General features: G+C 41.5%; 1 protein-coding gene across 5 annotated transcripts in view; it reads left to right on the top strand.

Moving 5' to 3' along the window:
- Window positions 1-17,977, top strand: part of CEP85L (centrosomal protein 85 like) — a 146,142-nt gene that overhangs the window by 40,309 nt on the left and 87,856 nt on the right. For 3 of the 5 annotated variants that reach the window (XM_050710174.1, XM_035538394.2, XM_035538393.1), the window contains exon 2: window positions 10,474-10,635. In XM_050710174.1, the coding sequence (XP_050566131.1) occupies window positions 10,474-10,635 (162 nt within the window). Of the gene's footprint in view, window positions 1-1,552; window positions 1,681-2,663; window positions 2,752-10,473; window positions 10,636-17,977 lie in introns of those variants that run through there. The other 2 variants (XM_035538395.2, XM_050710173.1) reach the window with 2 other exon arrangements.

Raw genomic sequence — 17,977 nt, 5'->3', positions numbered from 1 at the left:
AAATAAAAGGGGAAGGGCAAGTGCCGAGAAAGTCTTTTTGTTTAGTTTCAAGGTATAATAGTTTCTGAAATTTGGAAGATGTGGCAGAGAGACACCTTCTTTGCCTGAGGTGGTGTACATGAGTGAATTGCAGGGCGTGATTTCATTTTACAGCTAAAATGATCTGCTGGGTAGCTGTTCCTACCCTTCTCGAGCGGCCAGCCCTGGCACGCATTCAACCTTATGGCAAGCTCATCTGAGGAACTGGACCAAGGATACTAATGGTAAATAAACGATAAAGGAGGGATTTACAGTTGCCTGACCCCAAGGTGAGCCACTGCAGCAGAAGCCATCTGTGCTGGTGTCAGGCGCGTGCAGAATACCTGGTGTCAAATGGGCTGGCTCTTAAGTCAGCTAACAGATAGTGGAAAAATCTCCCAGCGCAGTCTTGCTTGGCCACTGCAGTACTGCTGCTGACATCAGGAAGTATATACTTAATCCTCAGACTTACTGTGAAGGCCAAGGAAGATTAAGGGAGAGGATCAGGCAAAAGTGACGTTGATTATACTGGACATTGTAGCTTCAGCCCTTTAGTGGAGTTGCATTCAGGTTGAAGCTGGCCCAGGGTAGTGGGTGATGACTGACGAGGTGGTAGGAGACCGTCTGTCTTGCTGAGGAAGCACAGTGCAAGTAGTGTCAAGGAAAACTCATGCTGCCTCTTTATGGACTAAAATACCTGAAATGGACTTTCAGCAAATGATGCTTTTCAGACTTTCAACTTCGTAATATGTTAAGAGACTCATGGTGTAGTATTCAGGCAGGAAACATTCTTGAATCGTCCTGGAGTCAGATCTGAGATTCCTTATAAGGTATCCGTATGTTTTTAATGTCTGCTTTATTCCTTTTGTAGCATAGTTTCCAGATGGTGTGGAAAGCTGCAACTTTTTCAAGGTTTCAGAATATATAAGACTTTTTTTATTTTAAGTCTGTATTTCTTTAAAAGATGGTATCTTCTCTCCTGAGTGCCCACTCTACAGCAAAACTATTTGTATTTGTTCATAATTTTGAACATTTTGAGACAATCTTATATTTACGAATTAATGCATGTGAAAATGCTTTGTAGAAAAGCTCGGTAACTTGTATTGATCAAAGGCTGGAAGTGGGGGTACAGTGACCTAACTAGAAACGCTAAAATGCACCGACAATACCATTACTTAAAACTTTATCGATTCTGCTAAAGACCGTGGAAAACACAGCAAACAGTTGCAATTTTAATATCTTCCTGTTCACTTAATCATACTAAATGCCACATTGATTGAGCAGGGGCTCATGTGTGGTCAGTAGAATTATTGTAATGAATGGTTTTACATCAAAAGTGATCGTAGCTGTGAAGATGAAAACGTAAATTACTGGTTTTGGCTGGAAATACCGTAATAAGTACTGCTAAGTCATATAGACTATGATAATTATTTTTTTTAAACTACTGTATTTTCTTTTTAAATTCCAGATTCTCTCTTCTTGCTTATATATTGAATAGGCATGAGTGGAAGGAAGAATTTTTAACAGGGAAACTGGATGTTGTACCTTGTGACCGAAGCACTGAAAGCGACTACAGTCAATCTCCTAATGACTTGCATGAAGTCAGAATTTCACTCTTCTAACACAGATGTAGGAACTCCCTTACATGTTGTGCATGCTTCTGTAAGTGTGTACTGAAAACGTAGCCTGAAGGCTCTGTCTGTCTCTGGTGCATCCATATGAAAGTGGATTCTACTGTGTGTACAATGCACATTAGACCTCTTTGAAGAAGGATGGGAAAATGCTATCATTGTTATGATTTAGCAAACTGGTTCGGTGAAATGGTTTTATTTTTGGTCTCTGTCTTTACCAGTTATTTTAGTGTCGTGGATATCTTTAGATCTGATTTCAAGGAGAAGAGAGAAATTACACTTCTTTCTGAAAAAAAAAGAAACTGTTAGACTCTTTTATTTGATCCATTTTGCTAAGTGTGGGAACTGCATAAAATCATTTAAGTTTTTTTTTGACTTGTTGTAGCAGCTGTGATTACTTCACTTTTCCCCATGCATAGAGGAGGTGGAATTAGCTCTTTAAACAGAGTGAGGACAAAGGTAATTCTGGAAGAAAAATGTTGGAACGGCAAAGAACTCAGAGAAAAACATAACGATTATGGTTTTGAATTCCCATATAGCTAAACTCCAAGAGAGGCTTAAACACAGATGATAATTTGCGATCATTGGCTGCTTTATTTTATTTTTTTTTATAGAAAGAAGATTTAGCTGCTCACCTGCAGCGCACACAGCCTTTTAACAGACTCCAGGAACTGACTGCATGTCCTGAGGTTTAGCTGTTTGTATTAACTTTAAGCATAACAAATGTGTTTACTTTGCTAGACATTCCCCTCTTCGTATTGTGACAAACTTAGCAGATATAAAAGGTAGGCTAGCAATTACCACATGGAAGTGAATGGAGGCTAAGAACATCATTTCGTGTTTCTGTGGGGTGAATAGTGCATTGAGTCCAAAGACAAAGAGGCAAGCCAGCATAGCAGGCATGAGGTAATATATGTCGTCTGTGTGCCAAGCTCGAAATAAGAAACATCTGCAGTTTGTATTTTGAAGTCCTGTTTTATGCAAATGAGCTCTATCTGGAAGAGGAGAACTCGCAGGGGTGCTATCAACAGTTGGGCTGAATTCCTGGTCTTGCCCCTGTCAGTGATGAAATGGAAGCAAACCCTTTGCTCTCCTGACAACGGTAGGAATTTCGTTGGGTTGATATTAAATAAATGCAGCTAAATGCTGTCTGTATAAAAGTTACAAAGTGTTACGAATTGAGTCCTTGTTCTACATACTTCCTAGACTAGAAATCGGAGAGGCTGAGTCTGTTATTACACCCTGTCAGTGCAAGGATTTTGCTACCTTTTTAGCTAGCGAAGTGCTGCGTTGAGCACAGCTTTCTGCTCGCTGAACGGATTTTGCCCTGCATAGTGAAGCCTGCAGAAATTTATGCCAGTCTTGCTCCAGTTTAGAGTCTGCCTTAATGTGCGATTTGGCAGTAGGGTTATTTGGCCAGGCGGTTTGGCCTGGTGGTGAGCTAGTTGCTGTTGGGCATCCCAGTGTTCCTCTACATCCCCACTCCCTGCTTGGCACTGCTGTTAGTAAGACCTTGCTTTCTGTTCGCTCCTCTGGGGGGGTTCGGTGACGAGTGAGGTAGCTGGTTGTGTCTGTCTTTAGCTACCATGGCAAGGTTCTGAATTTATTCTTCTTAGTTCCCATTCTTCCTTCTAGATTGAGTGCTTCCCTGCGTGAGAGACCTTGGCATGGGTTGGCCTAGTATTGTACAGTGTCATGCACATTTATAAAGTCATAAATATTTGTAGCTTGCGAAAGTTCACAGAGATACTGTTTTGCATAGAAGTCAGTTCTCATAGCTGTAATTATCTATGAAGAGAGATCGTACATTTAGTTATTTCTATTTAAAAAAAGATTTAACCTTTTATCAAGGAAGTCCTGAGGCATAAAAAAACAGAGGTTTGGTGTCACTATCTACTTAAAATGTGGATCTCTTAGGAAATTACAGTTTGAGTATGCACTCCTTAAAATATGACTAGGCAAATTCTGGTACCGCCAATCAAGTGTATGCTCACTTTGAGGACTGTACTTTGAGGATTTGCACCTTTGGGTTCCTCTCCTCTCATTTTTCTTCTCTATTTTGTGATGTTTTTATCTCTCCCCAGTGAGTTCTTTTGTGGATGATGAGTGCAGAGCACAGCTATCAGCCTTTGTGTACTGCGTTGTGTGTTATCAGGCTGTACAAGGAAAAATACAAGTAAAAAGGCCTCTCTTTCAATATCCTTTTGCTTAAACTCACGCATTTTGTTCCCACTCTGTACATTTTTATCTTTCTTCATGTCTATGATTGTTCTATTCAATTTCCAACTGAAAAACCAGGAGAACTCAGTTAAATAGTTTGCAAGCTCTGTCAAGAAAGCCCACTAATAAAGGATGCGAGTCCTCAGGATGAATCATATTTCAGCTAGCTGACACTGTAAAGTGGTTTCAAGCACTGAAATGTACAGATTCGGTAGTTAAGGCTGTCACTTCATCCCACCTCACTCCGCTCACTCGTGCACTGAGATGAAGCTGTGTCATCCACCTACTCACAGCTGCCTTTGGGAGGGAGGAGGGACTGGGACCTGCTGGCACCTCAGTTCACAGCTAGTGGGGCTGTGAGCTTCCACCACCTCCAGAGCGTTGGGAGAAGGGTCCTGACGCTGTCGTCTGGCCACCTTCCCTGAAAACATCAGAAACCCTCTCTTTCCAGACCACTGCTCATCTTAAGCGTAGGATTTTAGAAGAGAGGAGGTTGTGTTGTAGACCTGGAACTTGTTCGAGGTATTTGTATTAATAAAAGTTGCAGTTCATTTTACAGAAGGATCATAGGGATGAGGTGCGTGCCAGGTTTTTTATTACTGTTTTAAAGAGTATTTATTTGTTCGTGTAAATTTCTTTTGGCCTTTATCTGGAAGGAGCACTTACATATGTGGCTCTTTGTACTGTGTCAGGATGTCAGATTGAATGAATCCAGTTTATCTCTTGCCTCATCTTTGATCGAAGGAGGCTGCTGTTAAATCATTATCAGACTATCAAGTTTCTTTTCAGACTATATAAATGAGTTAAAGTACAACATCTGCTCTTCTGTCTACTTATTGGATAGGGTTTTCTTGTATTTTAAGTTCTGCTGCCCCCTTTTCCTTTTCGTGCTGTGTGTCAACTGTCCAGCATTGGATAAAAACAGAATATTTATTGGCAAAGAATTGTCATGCACAAAACACGCACTGAAGTGAGGTTTTCTTTACTTTTTCAACAACGGTGATTTTGCAGTTATGATGAGGAAAACACAAACATTTCCCAACTGAAGTTAATTTTTTTTGTTTGAAACTTCTGTCTGCACCTTTTATTCCTACAAGGCAGTAAACAGCTCACTGGGAGTCCCTTTGCGGTGGTGATTGTACACGCTTGCTTTTGGGAAGATGCGTGGCTACTTGTCGCTGCGGGACAAGGAGACACACAAAAGAGGGACTCTGAAACCTGGAGGGATTCCCTGAGAGAGTCTGAAGGGAAAACTGCAGGGGAAAGCTGGCATGGAGGGGGTGACTTCTTTCAAAATACCAGTGTCAGCTTCTTCCAGCATAAGTAGTGGGGTGGTGGTGTTCTCCCACCCCGTCAGTTCCATGGTAGAGGTGTGTCGTAGTCAGGTGCAGAACGTGACCGCAGCATAACGGGAGTCACATCCTTGTTTCTGTTCTTTTTTTTAACAACTTTCTGTTTGGTAGCAGGCTGTTATTTAAAATACATATGTATTTATTTATTTGGAAGATCATCCTTTTTGGTTGAAAACTCCTTAGATTGGAGAGGGAGGCGGAAGGGAGATGTCTGTGAGCATTCTTGGTGACAGTGCATCGGTGTCGCCTTGTTGTCACCAGATGTCACAGCCTTTTTGCTGTGTTTGGATGATCTCTGGATTATTTTGTATAAAAAACCACCCAAGCTTGTAAGATGGTGCATGAAGAATGATGTGGCATCTCATCTTGGAGGTGGGCTGTGCATTGGTTAGCGTATTACGGGACTGTTCTGGTGTCCATAGCTGTTCACATGGCTTGCTAAAATTTTCATTTACTTGAAAGTAAAGCTGTTGATGGTGAGGGTGAACTCCTTGACTTTGGCTGATTGGTCTGAAATGCTGACTCTGTCCTTGAGAGAGGTTCAGGCAGGCTCTAATGTCATCCTGGTGTGAAATATTGTTGTACTAGAGTGAGCTTTGCAGAGCTGTCAGCTTTTGATAGCACTGTAGTAAAATCTCCCCGTCAGGATCCTTTGGTTGTGTAAACTTACGCTGGCTGTCACTGATGATTCACTTCTGGTCACAATCCATGTCAAAGTCATGGCGTGGAATAGAAAAATGGGCATGCTTTGGTAAGGATGCATCTGCTGTGAAACCCGGTTAAGTCTGGTGCCGTTGCTTTTGTGTTCTGCATCTAGGTAGAGTAGCAGTGTCATAGCTGTCACTTAAATAAGCCTTTGTACATTCAGGCAAGTTAGAGGTATTTTAGGAACCAAATATAAAGATGGTGGTGCTGTTACTTTGTATGTGTATGTCATATGGGATCTGTGCATGCCACGGAAATTAGGGGTGGTAATGATCCAGATTTAACTAGCTGCCTTCCTGCCAGCAGTAGCTGACAGCAGTCTGTAATACACAGAAAAAGATGGATGTTTTTGTGGAGTGAAATTTCAACAACTGCTGTCCTTTAATAAATAGGCTACTTCCTGCACTTCATATACTTTGTTGTTAGCTGATCTGCTTGTAATGCCTTGGCTGGAGGCACAGCACCATGGCAGTGTATTCAAGTGGCCAAATTCAAGGACGCAGTCTACTGCTCGTATGAACAAGGCTCTTTTTCAGATTTGTTTGGGATCTTGGATGTAGTTTATTTGTCACATTGCTTGAACTTATGGCCAGGTAGGGTGCCCCTTTTTACTTTTCTTTCTCTTCTGTTAAATTCTGCGGAAGGTAGATTTTTTCCTGATGTAATAAGCAGTGCTCGTAGTCAAACGATGATATACAGTCAAGCAGCACAGGTATCTACAAGAAACTTGGGCTTGCTCCTTTTGTCCCACTCTGTATTTTGGGCAGATGGGCCCTGGCTGGTGATGGGCCCTGGCTGGTGATGGGCAGGTCTGAGACTACAGCAGCAGGGTAAAGCAGGTGTGCTAGCTGAGCAGCGAGGGCAGCCTTGGGTTTCTTTTTCTCCTCTTAGGCTTGGTTTGTTCAGTGTAGGCTGTCTGCTGCATGAGAGGTCACGTATTTAGAGAGCTGTTCAAAAGGAGATAGGGAGCGTGAAATGGGGAGCATAGCGATGGGTGGTTCTTCAGGACTTGGCTCTGAAAGCCTGTTTCAAATAGTGAAACTAGTAGATTTATTTTTTAAATAATGACTTGGGCTAATGGGACCTATAAAGTTTCATAATTACCTTCCCTCAGTGATGGGTGGGTTAATCTGCTCTCTGGGACTTTGATGCAGGTACCCTTAACTTACTGTTGGGACTTCTTAATGAGCGTATTTCTGCTATCTTGCTGCTTTTTTTTTTTTTTTTTTTTTTTCCTTTTAAGGGACTGGGTTCAATTAGCTTTGAAAAGCTCTTTTTCATATAAACAGTTTATTTTCATAATAGTTGTGTGTTGTGGAGAATCACCATTAGGTCAGCAAGGTGAAAAGATACAGATGCACCAGGAAAAGTAAAAAGTTTAGACTCCTGGAATATGGGGTTAGTTATCTTTTTTAAAGGATGCAACAGGTTTAATGTCAGGACATCCGTGTTGGGCAAAGAGCAGGTGTTCCTTGAAGTGTCCAAGCACAAGCATGATCTCTTGGCACGTCTAAAATAGGGAAACGGTATGTGTTTTTCAGTCTGTTCCAGTTTTAAGACTATTCTCTTGCTTGGGACATACTAAACAGAGATCTCCTAAAGAGAGATAGCATGCAGCTCTTCAGGACTGCCAGCTCGAGGGTCAGGCTCTGTGAGTTAACTTGGAAATGCTCTATGGCCCCCAGGTGCAGAGGGAGGGGTGTGCTCCTTCCCCGCTGTGCTGGCTGGTCCTGCTGGACCGTGCTTCAGCACCACGCCTGGGGCTCGGTGTGTCCAGAACCCCCACAAGATTACAATAGGGTGTTTTGGGATGCTTTTCTATTTCCTCTACTTACAATAACTAAAGAGATCCCAGCGGGGATGACTGCCTACCCCACAGTATGTTTGCACTCTTTGTAGGGTCCAGCTGCGGTGTACTGTTCCGTCTTTTGGGATGTGTTGCATCGCATGCTCATGAGGTGTTAGGGGAACCTTCTTTGCGGTGAAGGTGGTTAAATGCTGGAACAGGTTGTCCAGAGAGATCGTGGCATCTGTCCCCAGAGGTGTTCAAGACTCAGCTGGACGTGTCCCTGAGCAGTCCGATCCAATTAGCCGTGCTTTGAGCAGGGGGCTTGACTAGATGACCTCTGAACGTCCTTTTCTACCTACATTATTCTGTCCTTCTGTGCTGTTTTAAGCTTTTATTACTCAAAGGAATAACTTTATTACCCGACCCCTTTTGAGGGGCTGTGTTTGGATGATCATAGGTCAAAATACTGTGCATCCCTGTGACCGAGAGGTCGGAAGAGTTTGACACTTAGTGCTGTGTTGATTTAATGTGCAGGGGTGGTAGCGTTATTTGCTGCATTTCATTTGATGCTTGTTTAATGCCATAAAAGCTGGAATTACACCGCAGAGGTGTACTGTGGAGAAGAACGTAAAAGGGTAAATGAAACTAAAGTTCCTCTTCGATAAATGTATTTTACATGTCTCCTAAATCAGAACTGCCTCAGGCTTAATTAGCTCGGGCTCCCACAAGTCACCTCAACTCTTGCTGGAATAGCTAGCTGCGGCTTCAGAGTGCGACATGCAACTGCTGCCGAGAGCAGAGCTATTCAGGGAGAGGCAGAGAACGACCGACTACTGCTCCCAAAGCAGCCAGAGTGTTTAGTGAAAGATGTGCCGGGTGGCAGGCGGGGAAGAAGCGTCCCAGTTTCCCACTAGCCCTGTGTGAGCTACCACACTGCAGTACGGTCGGTGGTGAGGCAGAGGTGGCGCCGGTGGTGGCTCTGTGAGGGGATCGCGGCTGGGCCTCTTCACAGGCTGCTGTCGGTGGCTCACCAGCCCTCGTGCCCGGTGCCTCTGGTTTTAGGTTCAGCCACCCGATCCTGGGGCTTTTGAAAGCTACTCTGTGGAATAGCTATGAGCTAAGAGGCTTTTAGGAGGAGAGGCAAAAAGTTTGAGGAAGAGAAGAAAATACATTGCACGAGGCATGGGTACAACAGAACGAAGGGGAAGGAGAACTGAGTGAGATACTGAAGCCGGGGAGAAAAGAGAGAAAAATGTGTCAAAGGAAAGAAGAGGCAATAACCTCAATAGGGAGTGAAATTGAGAAAAACGAGAGGTAGACAGCCAAATCTAAAAGCTCTGAGAACCTACTTACGTGAAGGCGACTTAGATGTCATGTTATGGTTACGTGCAGTATACAGTAAGGACGTGTACTGTATTCCTCCGTTTCCAGGTGGCTTGCTGAGCAGCTGTTGCTGCTCTGGCTAGTAGGTTTAGTGGTTTGGCTGCTAAATGGAGACTATGCACATGCTTACATTTGTATTGATAAATGTGTGGGGGGTGCTTAATATATATATATATTCATTTTTACATCCTTTTCTAAACTACTTCCTTGTCGGTCCCTTCCAACTTGGGATACTCTACGATTCTGTGTAATTTTCTGTGAAACAAGTACAGCTGGAGCTAGGAATGAGCTGCAGATGTCATTGCAGAGGTAAATTGCTCTCACAACTTTGGATGGACGCTGTTGAAAATATTTTAATGACCTAAAAATATCCACATGTAGCCTGAGAGACGTTATATGTGAACTGATGCTTCTTCATGAGTCACTTCCTGCTGCAAGCGTTATGCAAAGCTTGCTGCTGGAGGGGGTGGACTTGTGTGATTATATATAAAGCCAGGCGCGGGCTGTGCTTGTCTCCAGGGTTGTCTTTGTGCCTGTGCTGATTTGGAGCCCAAGTACAGCAATCGGTGTTCTGCCTGTAAACGACGCTCAGGTTTAGATGCTGGTTGTTGGAAGCTGTGATGGTCCTCTTGGGTGGTACTCTGTCGTGTATTTTCACTCGAGTCTGACTATAAAATAGGCACATATTGAGAAAAAGCCCTTGAACAGAGGACTTACTTGCTGCTCTGAATTGTGCTTAAACCTTTTAACCATTATTAAAAAGAAAACAAGCAAAATGAAACTAACCCTAGATGGATAGGTGTCTCACAAAGCCAGCTTGTGTGCAGCCACTATGTCCCTGCTTGAGGAGGTAGTCCCTCTTGTGATAACTGGCAGCTTTTGACAACACTGAAACAGAAGGAAGGACTCTAGACACCAGTGTTAACCACTTCATTGCTGGTTTTTATCACCTCTGTCATGTGGGTTTTGTACAGTTGGAATGACTATTTCAGCAGCAAAATCTTCAGCTGGTTTCTGTTGCTGGAACACCTTCATTTCTCTGCTTGTAGTTAAGTGCTTGCAATGCAAAATCCTGCCGTGAGCTGAGAATCAGTTCTAGGACAGAAAATACGTGATATGAATCTTGGTAAGGTTAGTTCAAGAACAGCTGGAGGGCCTTGTTTTTAAATAGTAAAAGTGTATTTACTTGAATTTCTTGGGAAGATTCCACCTAGCAAAAGGACCTTAATTTAAAAAAACAAACACACATTGGCAGAGAACCTGTTTCAGACCTGAACTATGAAACACAGGGCTCGCTTTTCACTATGACCAGTATTTTGTTGTTGATTTCTGTACTGTATCTGTATTGACAGACTTCTGGCTTCCTTCTTTGTAGGCTCAGATTATTCCTCAGTGGGATGGTTACCTGGTACTGAATCCCTGTGGCAGTCTGCAGCCATTGCGTCAAGCAGTCAAAACAATCCTGTCAGAAGACACAGTATAGCTTCCGACAGCGGGGACACTGGGATTGGTACCTCCTGTTCTGATAGTGTGGAAGGTGAGTTGACACTGTTAAATTTTGGATGTTTCTGAGAGAGAAACGATCCAAAACGTTTTAAAGGTATGTTTTCTAAAATAATGGTGCTTTTCCAAAGCTGAGAGCATGCAGTTCTGCATTTTGCTGACGGTACCAAGTCATTATTTTGGTGAGGTTTAACTAATTTACTTCTGCATGAGTTGTGTGCATTCACTTACATTTCTGCCACAGCACCTGTACTTGTGTTCCATCTTTTGAGAATTGCAGTTACAAGTGCCAGATTTAAACAGAGAAATAATACCTCATACAACAGCACTTGGTAAACAACTGGTAAAAACAGAAAAAAAGGCAGTTGCTGAAAGGGCAGTGCTTTCTGGTATTTATTGTGTGCTTCAGCAGCAAAAGCTTACTCATTGGACTGGGAGGAAAATGGGGTTGTTGTCCTCTCCTGTTGGGAAATACGTTTATGTTTTATTGCATGGCTTTTTACACATCACCGAAGACCTCTGAGGCGTATCAATGGCATGTAAAGGTTGTCAAAACTCAATTTGGACTAAATCGTCATTACTCAAAGTTGCTCTTGTCAGAGAGGGGTTCAGCCTTTAAGTTAGCAGCATCTCCATAATAATGCTACCCTCTCCACGGGCATGTGGGAGTAGGAAATAAGGCTGAATGAGAAGGAAACGAGGCAGTAATAAGGCTTGAGGTTGCCTTCTTGGAGACTTACATTCCAGTAAGATTTTCAAGAGTAAGCTAAATCAAAATGGGGCTGTAGCATACTTCTCTCCTGTGCATTTCTATGTCAGGGAGTTGGCAGCTGAAATGAGGAAGAACGGGGAGAATTAGTAGAAGTGAATTAAGGGATGCTGTACATTGTAAGAGGCAGAAGTCTCTACAGAAGGGCTGAGCAAACACTGAAGGGAGGTCCAAATGATGCCGAGTTAAGTCTGTTAGTCTTTGTAGATCAGGATCCTTTCCCCCTTCCTGTTGTTATCTGTCAGTTGAAAAGGCTCTCTGTAGGAAACTCCTTACATCTTTCTTTACACATACTTTTATTTTTAATCCATTATTGGGTTTGGTAAAACGAAATTTTACTCAAATACTCAAGTTCTTTGATGTAAAATTCAAATATTCAATGGTTATTAATGAAGAAGTCTTACTGCTTTTTTACTTTTTTTGGGGGGTTGTAATGTAAGGGGAATGAAGCTCTCTCATATACGCTATATGTGTACAAGCTCACTCACCCAAGTGTTGCAGAATAGCATTTTAAGATGCAGTATTTGAGTTAAAACCATGCTTTTTTTTTTTTTTTTTCTTCCTTCTTCTTTTCTCTTGAGGGCTTGCTTCCCCATTTGAGGGGTGGGAGGAAGGAGAGGAAATGAAACAGCACCTTTTCATCAGATGTTCTCCTGGCTGAAGAGAACAGCACAACTTCTTGGGAGTGGGTGGGAAGAGGGATGACACACTGATGCAATCACAAGTTTGATAGTCATTTGTTACCATTTAACTAATAGCTCTGTCCATTTGCATGCTCTCAGCAGAGCGGTGTTACAATCTGCGTTTGGAGTTTCTCAACAGAAGGAGGGAAAAGATTTGCAACAGCAACTAGTTCATGATGTTTGTGCATCTGGCAATACTTCAACAATGGTCTATTTTTCTGTATCTTTAATATTATCAGTTTCCTGCCACCTTCTTTGAGAAGCTTCAAGTAGCAGAAAAGAAAATTTTAAAGGAGAAAAGAGGGAAACGTAAAGTGAAAGTTAATGGAAGGAGTGTATGCCAGGTTTGGATATTGAATGTATGTACATTTCTAGTGGAAAGTGCTGTTGCCTAAGATACCTAGCTGTCTGCATCTCAAGCTGCTCCCTCCCTGCTTCCACAAAAAGAAAAGAATATTGTTGCGATCTGTGGGACTGCCAGGCCAGTAATTGCAGGCTTGATGCTGGCCATCTGCTCTCAATGTGGGGCTTGGGAAGACGCCCTTGGGGATTTTGCAGAGGGAATTTTTTTCACAAGTCAGCAGATCATTACAATTTGTAACAATGCTCAGAGAATGAAATGTAGCCTTGCTATTTCCTTTCTACTATGCCTACTAAAAATCGAAAGCTTAATTTCAGAATTAACGCTAATATCTTTAATTATGGAAATTGCAGGTGAATTAATTTGTGCAGACACGTGGTTACTTGTAAATATACTGGTGCAGGGAATGGAGCTCCAATGCATTTAAAATCAGTTTTTACTGTGTTTCCTTGGATCTTAAATATCCCTTCAAATTAATCTATTTAGTCATGCTTTATCTGAGGAGCATTCACTCTTTTTGAAAGTGCAGGGTTTAAAAAATAATGCAAAGTGGCTCTCGTGTTCTGCTCGCACCTATATGGTTTGGGGGAGAGATGGGTTTTGACAAAGGCAAGATAAAATTTATTCCACTGGTTGTTTTTATGTTATGTTGTGCAAAGGTAGAAAAACTAGGAAATTAAATGACTAATTGAGTTTCACTATTGAAGTCGAGCAATGTTCATGTGGGCTGGAGGAAGCTGAAGAAAAAATTTAGAAACTATAAACGCAGGGATGTTAGTTTGGGTAGAACTGTCCTAAATTTCTAATTCAATGTGTTCTTAATTTAAGGATTAATGTAAAAAGGTGTTTTATCTTTGTGTCAATGACAGCGTGGTGTTCAGTGTTGTTTCCTGTCAGTAAGTGATTCTGGATTCGGATCAGCTTTTGAGTGAGGAGGAAGAAACACACAAACAAAAAACATATTGTGTGGAGCAGGAGGAAAAGATTTTGATACTATCTTTTCCAGACCCTTTCCTTTTTCAACTTTTCTCTACTTGTAAGCATAGTGTTATTGCTATTTTCATCTTGTCCTGTGAGTAGTTTGCTCTTGGACATTGAATGCAGCGAGTCTTCAGAAAAATGTCATATTCTTTGGATGTTGGAAGTGAAATATAGAGCACTATGAAACCGGTGTTTCATGTTGAAAAACTCCTTTATTTCTGGTGGAGTAGGAGGTTTTGTTCAGGAAGACGTGTGGAAGAAAACGTTTTAATTGGTGGCTAATAGTTGATCAACTACCAGTGAAGCTTATCTGAACCGTCTTACTCTGCTTTTTGTTCTCACTACCAACTCTGAAATCAGCAAGATACCACCCAACATCAAACATCTAGCAGCTATGCTATCTGAAGACCTACAAATATAGGTTGTCTCTTAAACTTCAGACTGAAAAAGTTGTCATTAATGTTTTCTCTCTTAGCTTGAGTTCTGAAATAAGGTTGGGGGAGGTGGGTGGCTGGAAAAAGCGCCTCTTGTAGTGAAAAACTGCAGGTATAAAGTTCTGAAAACATCCCATTACAGGATGTTGTGCCTTATCTTTGTGCAACTCAGAAGTCTTCCAAATGGAAGCGGATTTCAGAGAGTTATAAAACAAATATTTAGAAGCCTTTTGATGTAGGAAATGTGGTGGTAAACTCGACAGTTAGAAATCCTTTACTCTTCTGTTTACTTAAAATGCACGTTCTAGATTAAAGTGCTTCTTTGCAATTCTCAATATCCATTAGGAAATAGATGTGGGATACTACATGGAAATGTGCCATGCATTCATGAAACACAGCTTCCTATTCTCCATCAGCAGTAATAGCATTCATACAGTGTTTAATAACCGTTGCGACACCTATGCAAGTCATCCTGCAGTCGCTGAATTCGATACCGTTCTTTCAGTACCATGCACACAGGAAATGTGAAGTCTACATTTTAAGTGTTTTTGAGACTGTTTTTATTTGGTTTACTTAACTGGAGAATCAAGGCCTTATCAGAAATGAAATGGAGTGTAAACCTCAGCAGAGCTCTTCCTTCTGTGTATTTCGAGTTTTGCTTTTCGGATAGGAGGGATAAGAACTAGATACTGAAGTGGCAAGATACAGGGAACACTGCTCTTGCAGGCCAAAGCATTTGCCTGTGGAAACATCCTTATAAAGCAGATCCCTTTCTCTCTCTCTTTATTAAATTGCAACCACAAATGACAGGTCAAGGTTCCTAGTTAATAAGCATAAAATTCATAACACGGTGCTTTCCTGAAAGAGAGAGAGAATACAGAAGATCAGAGCTACAGCTATTTCACTGGGGAGTTGATGTTCTGCTAGTTAAACTGGTTTTTAATAAATCCTGGTAGAAATGCTGATATAAGATGGGTGGGTAACAGTGTTTCTTTTCATATCTAAAGCTGAATAAGCTTTATTTTTGAATAAGCTTTATTTAAATTGTTCACAATTTGAAACATTATTCTGTAGTTATAAAGAGAGGTTGCCTTTGGGAGAGAAGTTTCACAGGTGGTGATTTGGGGAGTGTTATGGATTAGATGCAACGTGCTGGATATATTATCAGTGCATTTCGGATAGGCAGGGCTTTGCTGGGATACTTGAATGATAGAATAGGAACTTGTTTTAATATCATGAGGCTCAGAGGAGCTTCTCGTTTGTCATTTTTACTGAGTATGTTACCTTGCTAGCATAACTCAAAAATATCTAATTAGTTCAATTTAATTGTAGTGTTCTTTATACACCAGGGAACATAGTGCAGCCAGCTCTGAAGTTATTTAATTTTGCTATTTCAAGCCACCTTCTTCCAGCAGGTATTGTATTGCAATGCTCTTTCTTTTTACGGAGAGGAAAAATGAAAAGCTAATAAATATAGCTACTGAATATAACTTAGTGAAAGGCAGAATTGAATTTCAGGAGGCAAAATCTACTTACGAGTAACTTGGAGGCGTTCTTGTTTGTTTAGTTCAGCATGCTGCTAAAGATAATGGGATTGAGAACGCATACATCAAATATTAGTTTGCACTATCTGTGCTGATGTTGGCCAGGAAGGTGCGGTAGCAGAAGGATCCCTTGAGAGCTGGCAAGTATACTCCGTGTTCATTGTCTACTGTGCTCAGTGGTTTTGGAAGATGATCATTTAAAGGGAGTTCTCTGAAAATCTGAGTATTGATCAGTCTTTAAGCATTTGGATCCTGACAAGTTGTGGTGTAAGTATGGTGAAGTTGCTTGATTATTTGGAGGGAAGAAAATAATTAAGTTGGAGCTGTTATTCCTCTGTTTCCTTCCTCTGTACTTGCCAAGTCACACGTTCTGCAATGCTGTCCTGCTCTCTGTGAGTCAGCCTTGTTGTGTTACTTGGATATTATCTGTCCTGACGATCAGAAATGTGCACTTTGCTTAAGCCTGTATTAAACTCTGTTCCTTGTAGGAGAGGTACTGTCATTCCTTGCTACAAGTAAAATGTCTGTATTTCTGAGGGGAATATAAATATTTAATGCTCAGAGGTTGGCTGTTTATTTTCTGAGTTTTTTGGTAGGATTTGAACAAAATTTAAACCTGCTTTATCTCAGAAGTCTAGTAACATATTTCTAGGAGTTGATGGAAAAAATTATGCCATTAACTTTCCACTAAAGTCATGGGGAAATTGCCTGTAGTGTACTACGTTTGTGGATCTGTGTACTCTGAATTTAAAATTGGCTCGAAGGCACTCGCTAGTTCCACATGTGAATGTGTTCTGCAGAGATAAATACATGCTGCTTTAACTTTATACTTTGCCTTCTTTTGTGGTAGTTAGTCCATATAAACAAACTCCAGGGATGGGCATGCTCAGTTTACCTCATGTAAAAATTATTGGCAGGGTTTTTCTCCAACTAGTGGGAGTGTTTCTGCCCATTCCGCTTGGTGAATTTTGCCTTCGGCTCACATCAGTACGTGATCCTCAGGAAGACCACTTGTTTGTTCTCGTCAGAAATAACTCGGTGAAAATAAATAGTGCTTACTTAGGATTTGGCAGCATTCACTTTGATACTGTGCAAAAAGTTATTTCTGTCATATATAACTTGGAAGTTTATGTTCCTTCCTGAGTTGTGTCAGAATGAGCATGGGTAAGATGGTGTGCTGGGGTGACCTGGGCAGGCAGGTGAGATCCCACGCAGTCTCTTGCTCACTCCCCGCCACTGTGGGATGGGGGAGAGGATCAGAAGGGCAAAAGCAAAGAGAAGAAAAAAAAAAAAAGTGGTTCAAGATAAAGGTAGTTTAACAAGTGAAGAAAAAAAAGAAATCCACAAAAATCTCAAATGATGCAAAAGCACCACCAGCAGAGCCCTGAGCAACGGCTACTTTGGAAAAAAGTACCTCCAGTTTTATGGCAGAGCATGACATTAAATGTTACAGAATACCTTACCGGTCACCCGCGTAAAACACAGCACTGTAGGGATGGCTATGAAGAAAATTTAACTCAATCCCAGGCACACCCAGTACAATCTCCACCCTTTATTCCATACAGTTTTCAAGATGCTCAGGCCCTACAATAGTCAGCGTATTTTCATCAACCAGCACCACCCCCTTTCCTGTCCTTTGGCATACGCACAGATACTATTCCAGTAGCCCATGGGCCATTCCCATTTAAATACCCATTCAGTTCAGCTATTCAGTTCTATTTGAATAAACGGACAGAAATACTCTTTTTGAAAAATTGAGGGTGGTAAAGCCCAGGAGCAGGTTTCCCAGAGAGGTTGTGGAGAGCCTCCATCATTGAAGGTGCTTGAAACCTGCCTGGGCATGGTCCTGGGCAACCTGCTGTAGGTGATCCTGCATGAGCAGGGGCATTGGGCTGGATGATCTCCAGAGGTGCCTTCCTGCCTCAGCTGTTCTGTGAAATTATGTGGGATTTTTCCTCTTAAGAAGGAAAAAAAGATCTTCTTTTCTCCATTTCTTGCCTCCTATTGCCTTCCCCTGAGGTATTTTTTATTTGTCTTTTGAGAAAATAAGTCAGTTAGTGTATAGTCATATCTTCATATTTACAGTGCAGCTTCTGCTACCAAAAGGTGGGTCTCAAAAGCTAAATCTTTGTAAGCATTACAAAGAACAGAACTTCTAAGTAGGTGGTCATATGAAACTCCAATTTATACAGTCATTTATAGAATAATACCAGGCAAGGTATAATCTAGGGGAGTTTTTTAATAAGTGCTGTAATCTGTATTTTTAGAGTGTGGTGGATATCTGGCATCCTGATAGGAAAACAAGGAGAATCATACAATGATCTTGTCTATGTTTAGGTTAGTATCATGGGACCTGGGCATGCCAAGCTTTATACGTTTTGAGAGGTTTCATGGAGGACTTTGCACTTTTCCTTGCTACTGTTAGGCTAAAGAAAGCAAAGCTCTTGGGTCTGCATTCATCAGCTCTGTAACTCGAGGTCTCAGGATGCAAACAGGAGTCAGATTAGAGACTGGCTTCAGAGAACAGCAAAAGAGAGGAACATTTTGAGCCATAAACTACCATTGCATGTACACTGGAAGCATATTTAGTTACTATTCAATATT

The sequence above is a fragment of the Cygnus atratus genome, chromosome 3 (genome assembly GCF_013377495.2).
Source record: "Cygnus atratus isolate AKBS03 ecotype Queensland, Australia chromosome 3, CAtr_DNAZoo_HiC_assembly, whole genome shotgun sequence".
NCBI lineage: Eukaryota > Metazoa > Chordata > Aves > Anseriformes > Anatidae > Cygnus > Cygnus atratus.
The sequence above is the reverse complement of the archived record's forward strand: the minus strand, read 5'-3'. Positions and strand labels throughout refer to the sequence as shown.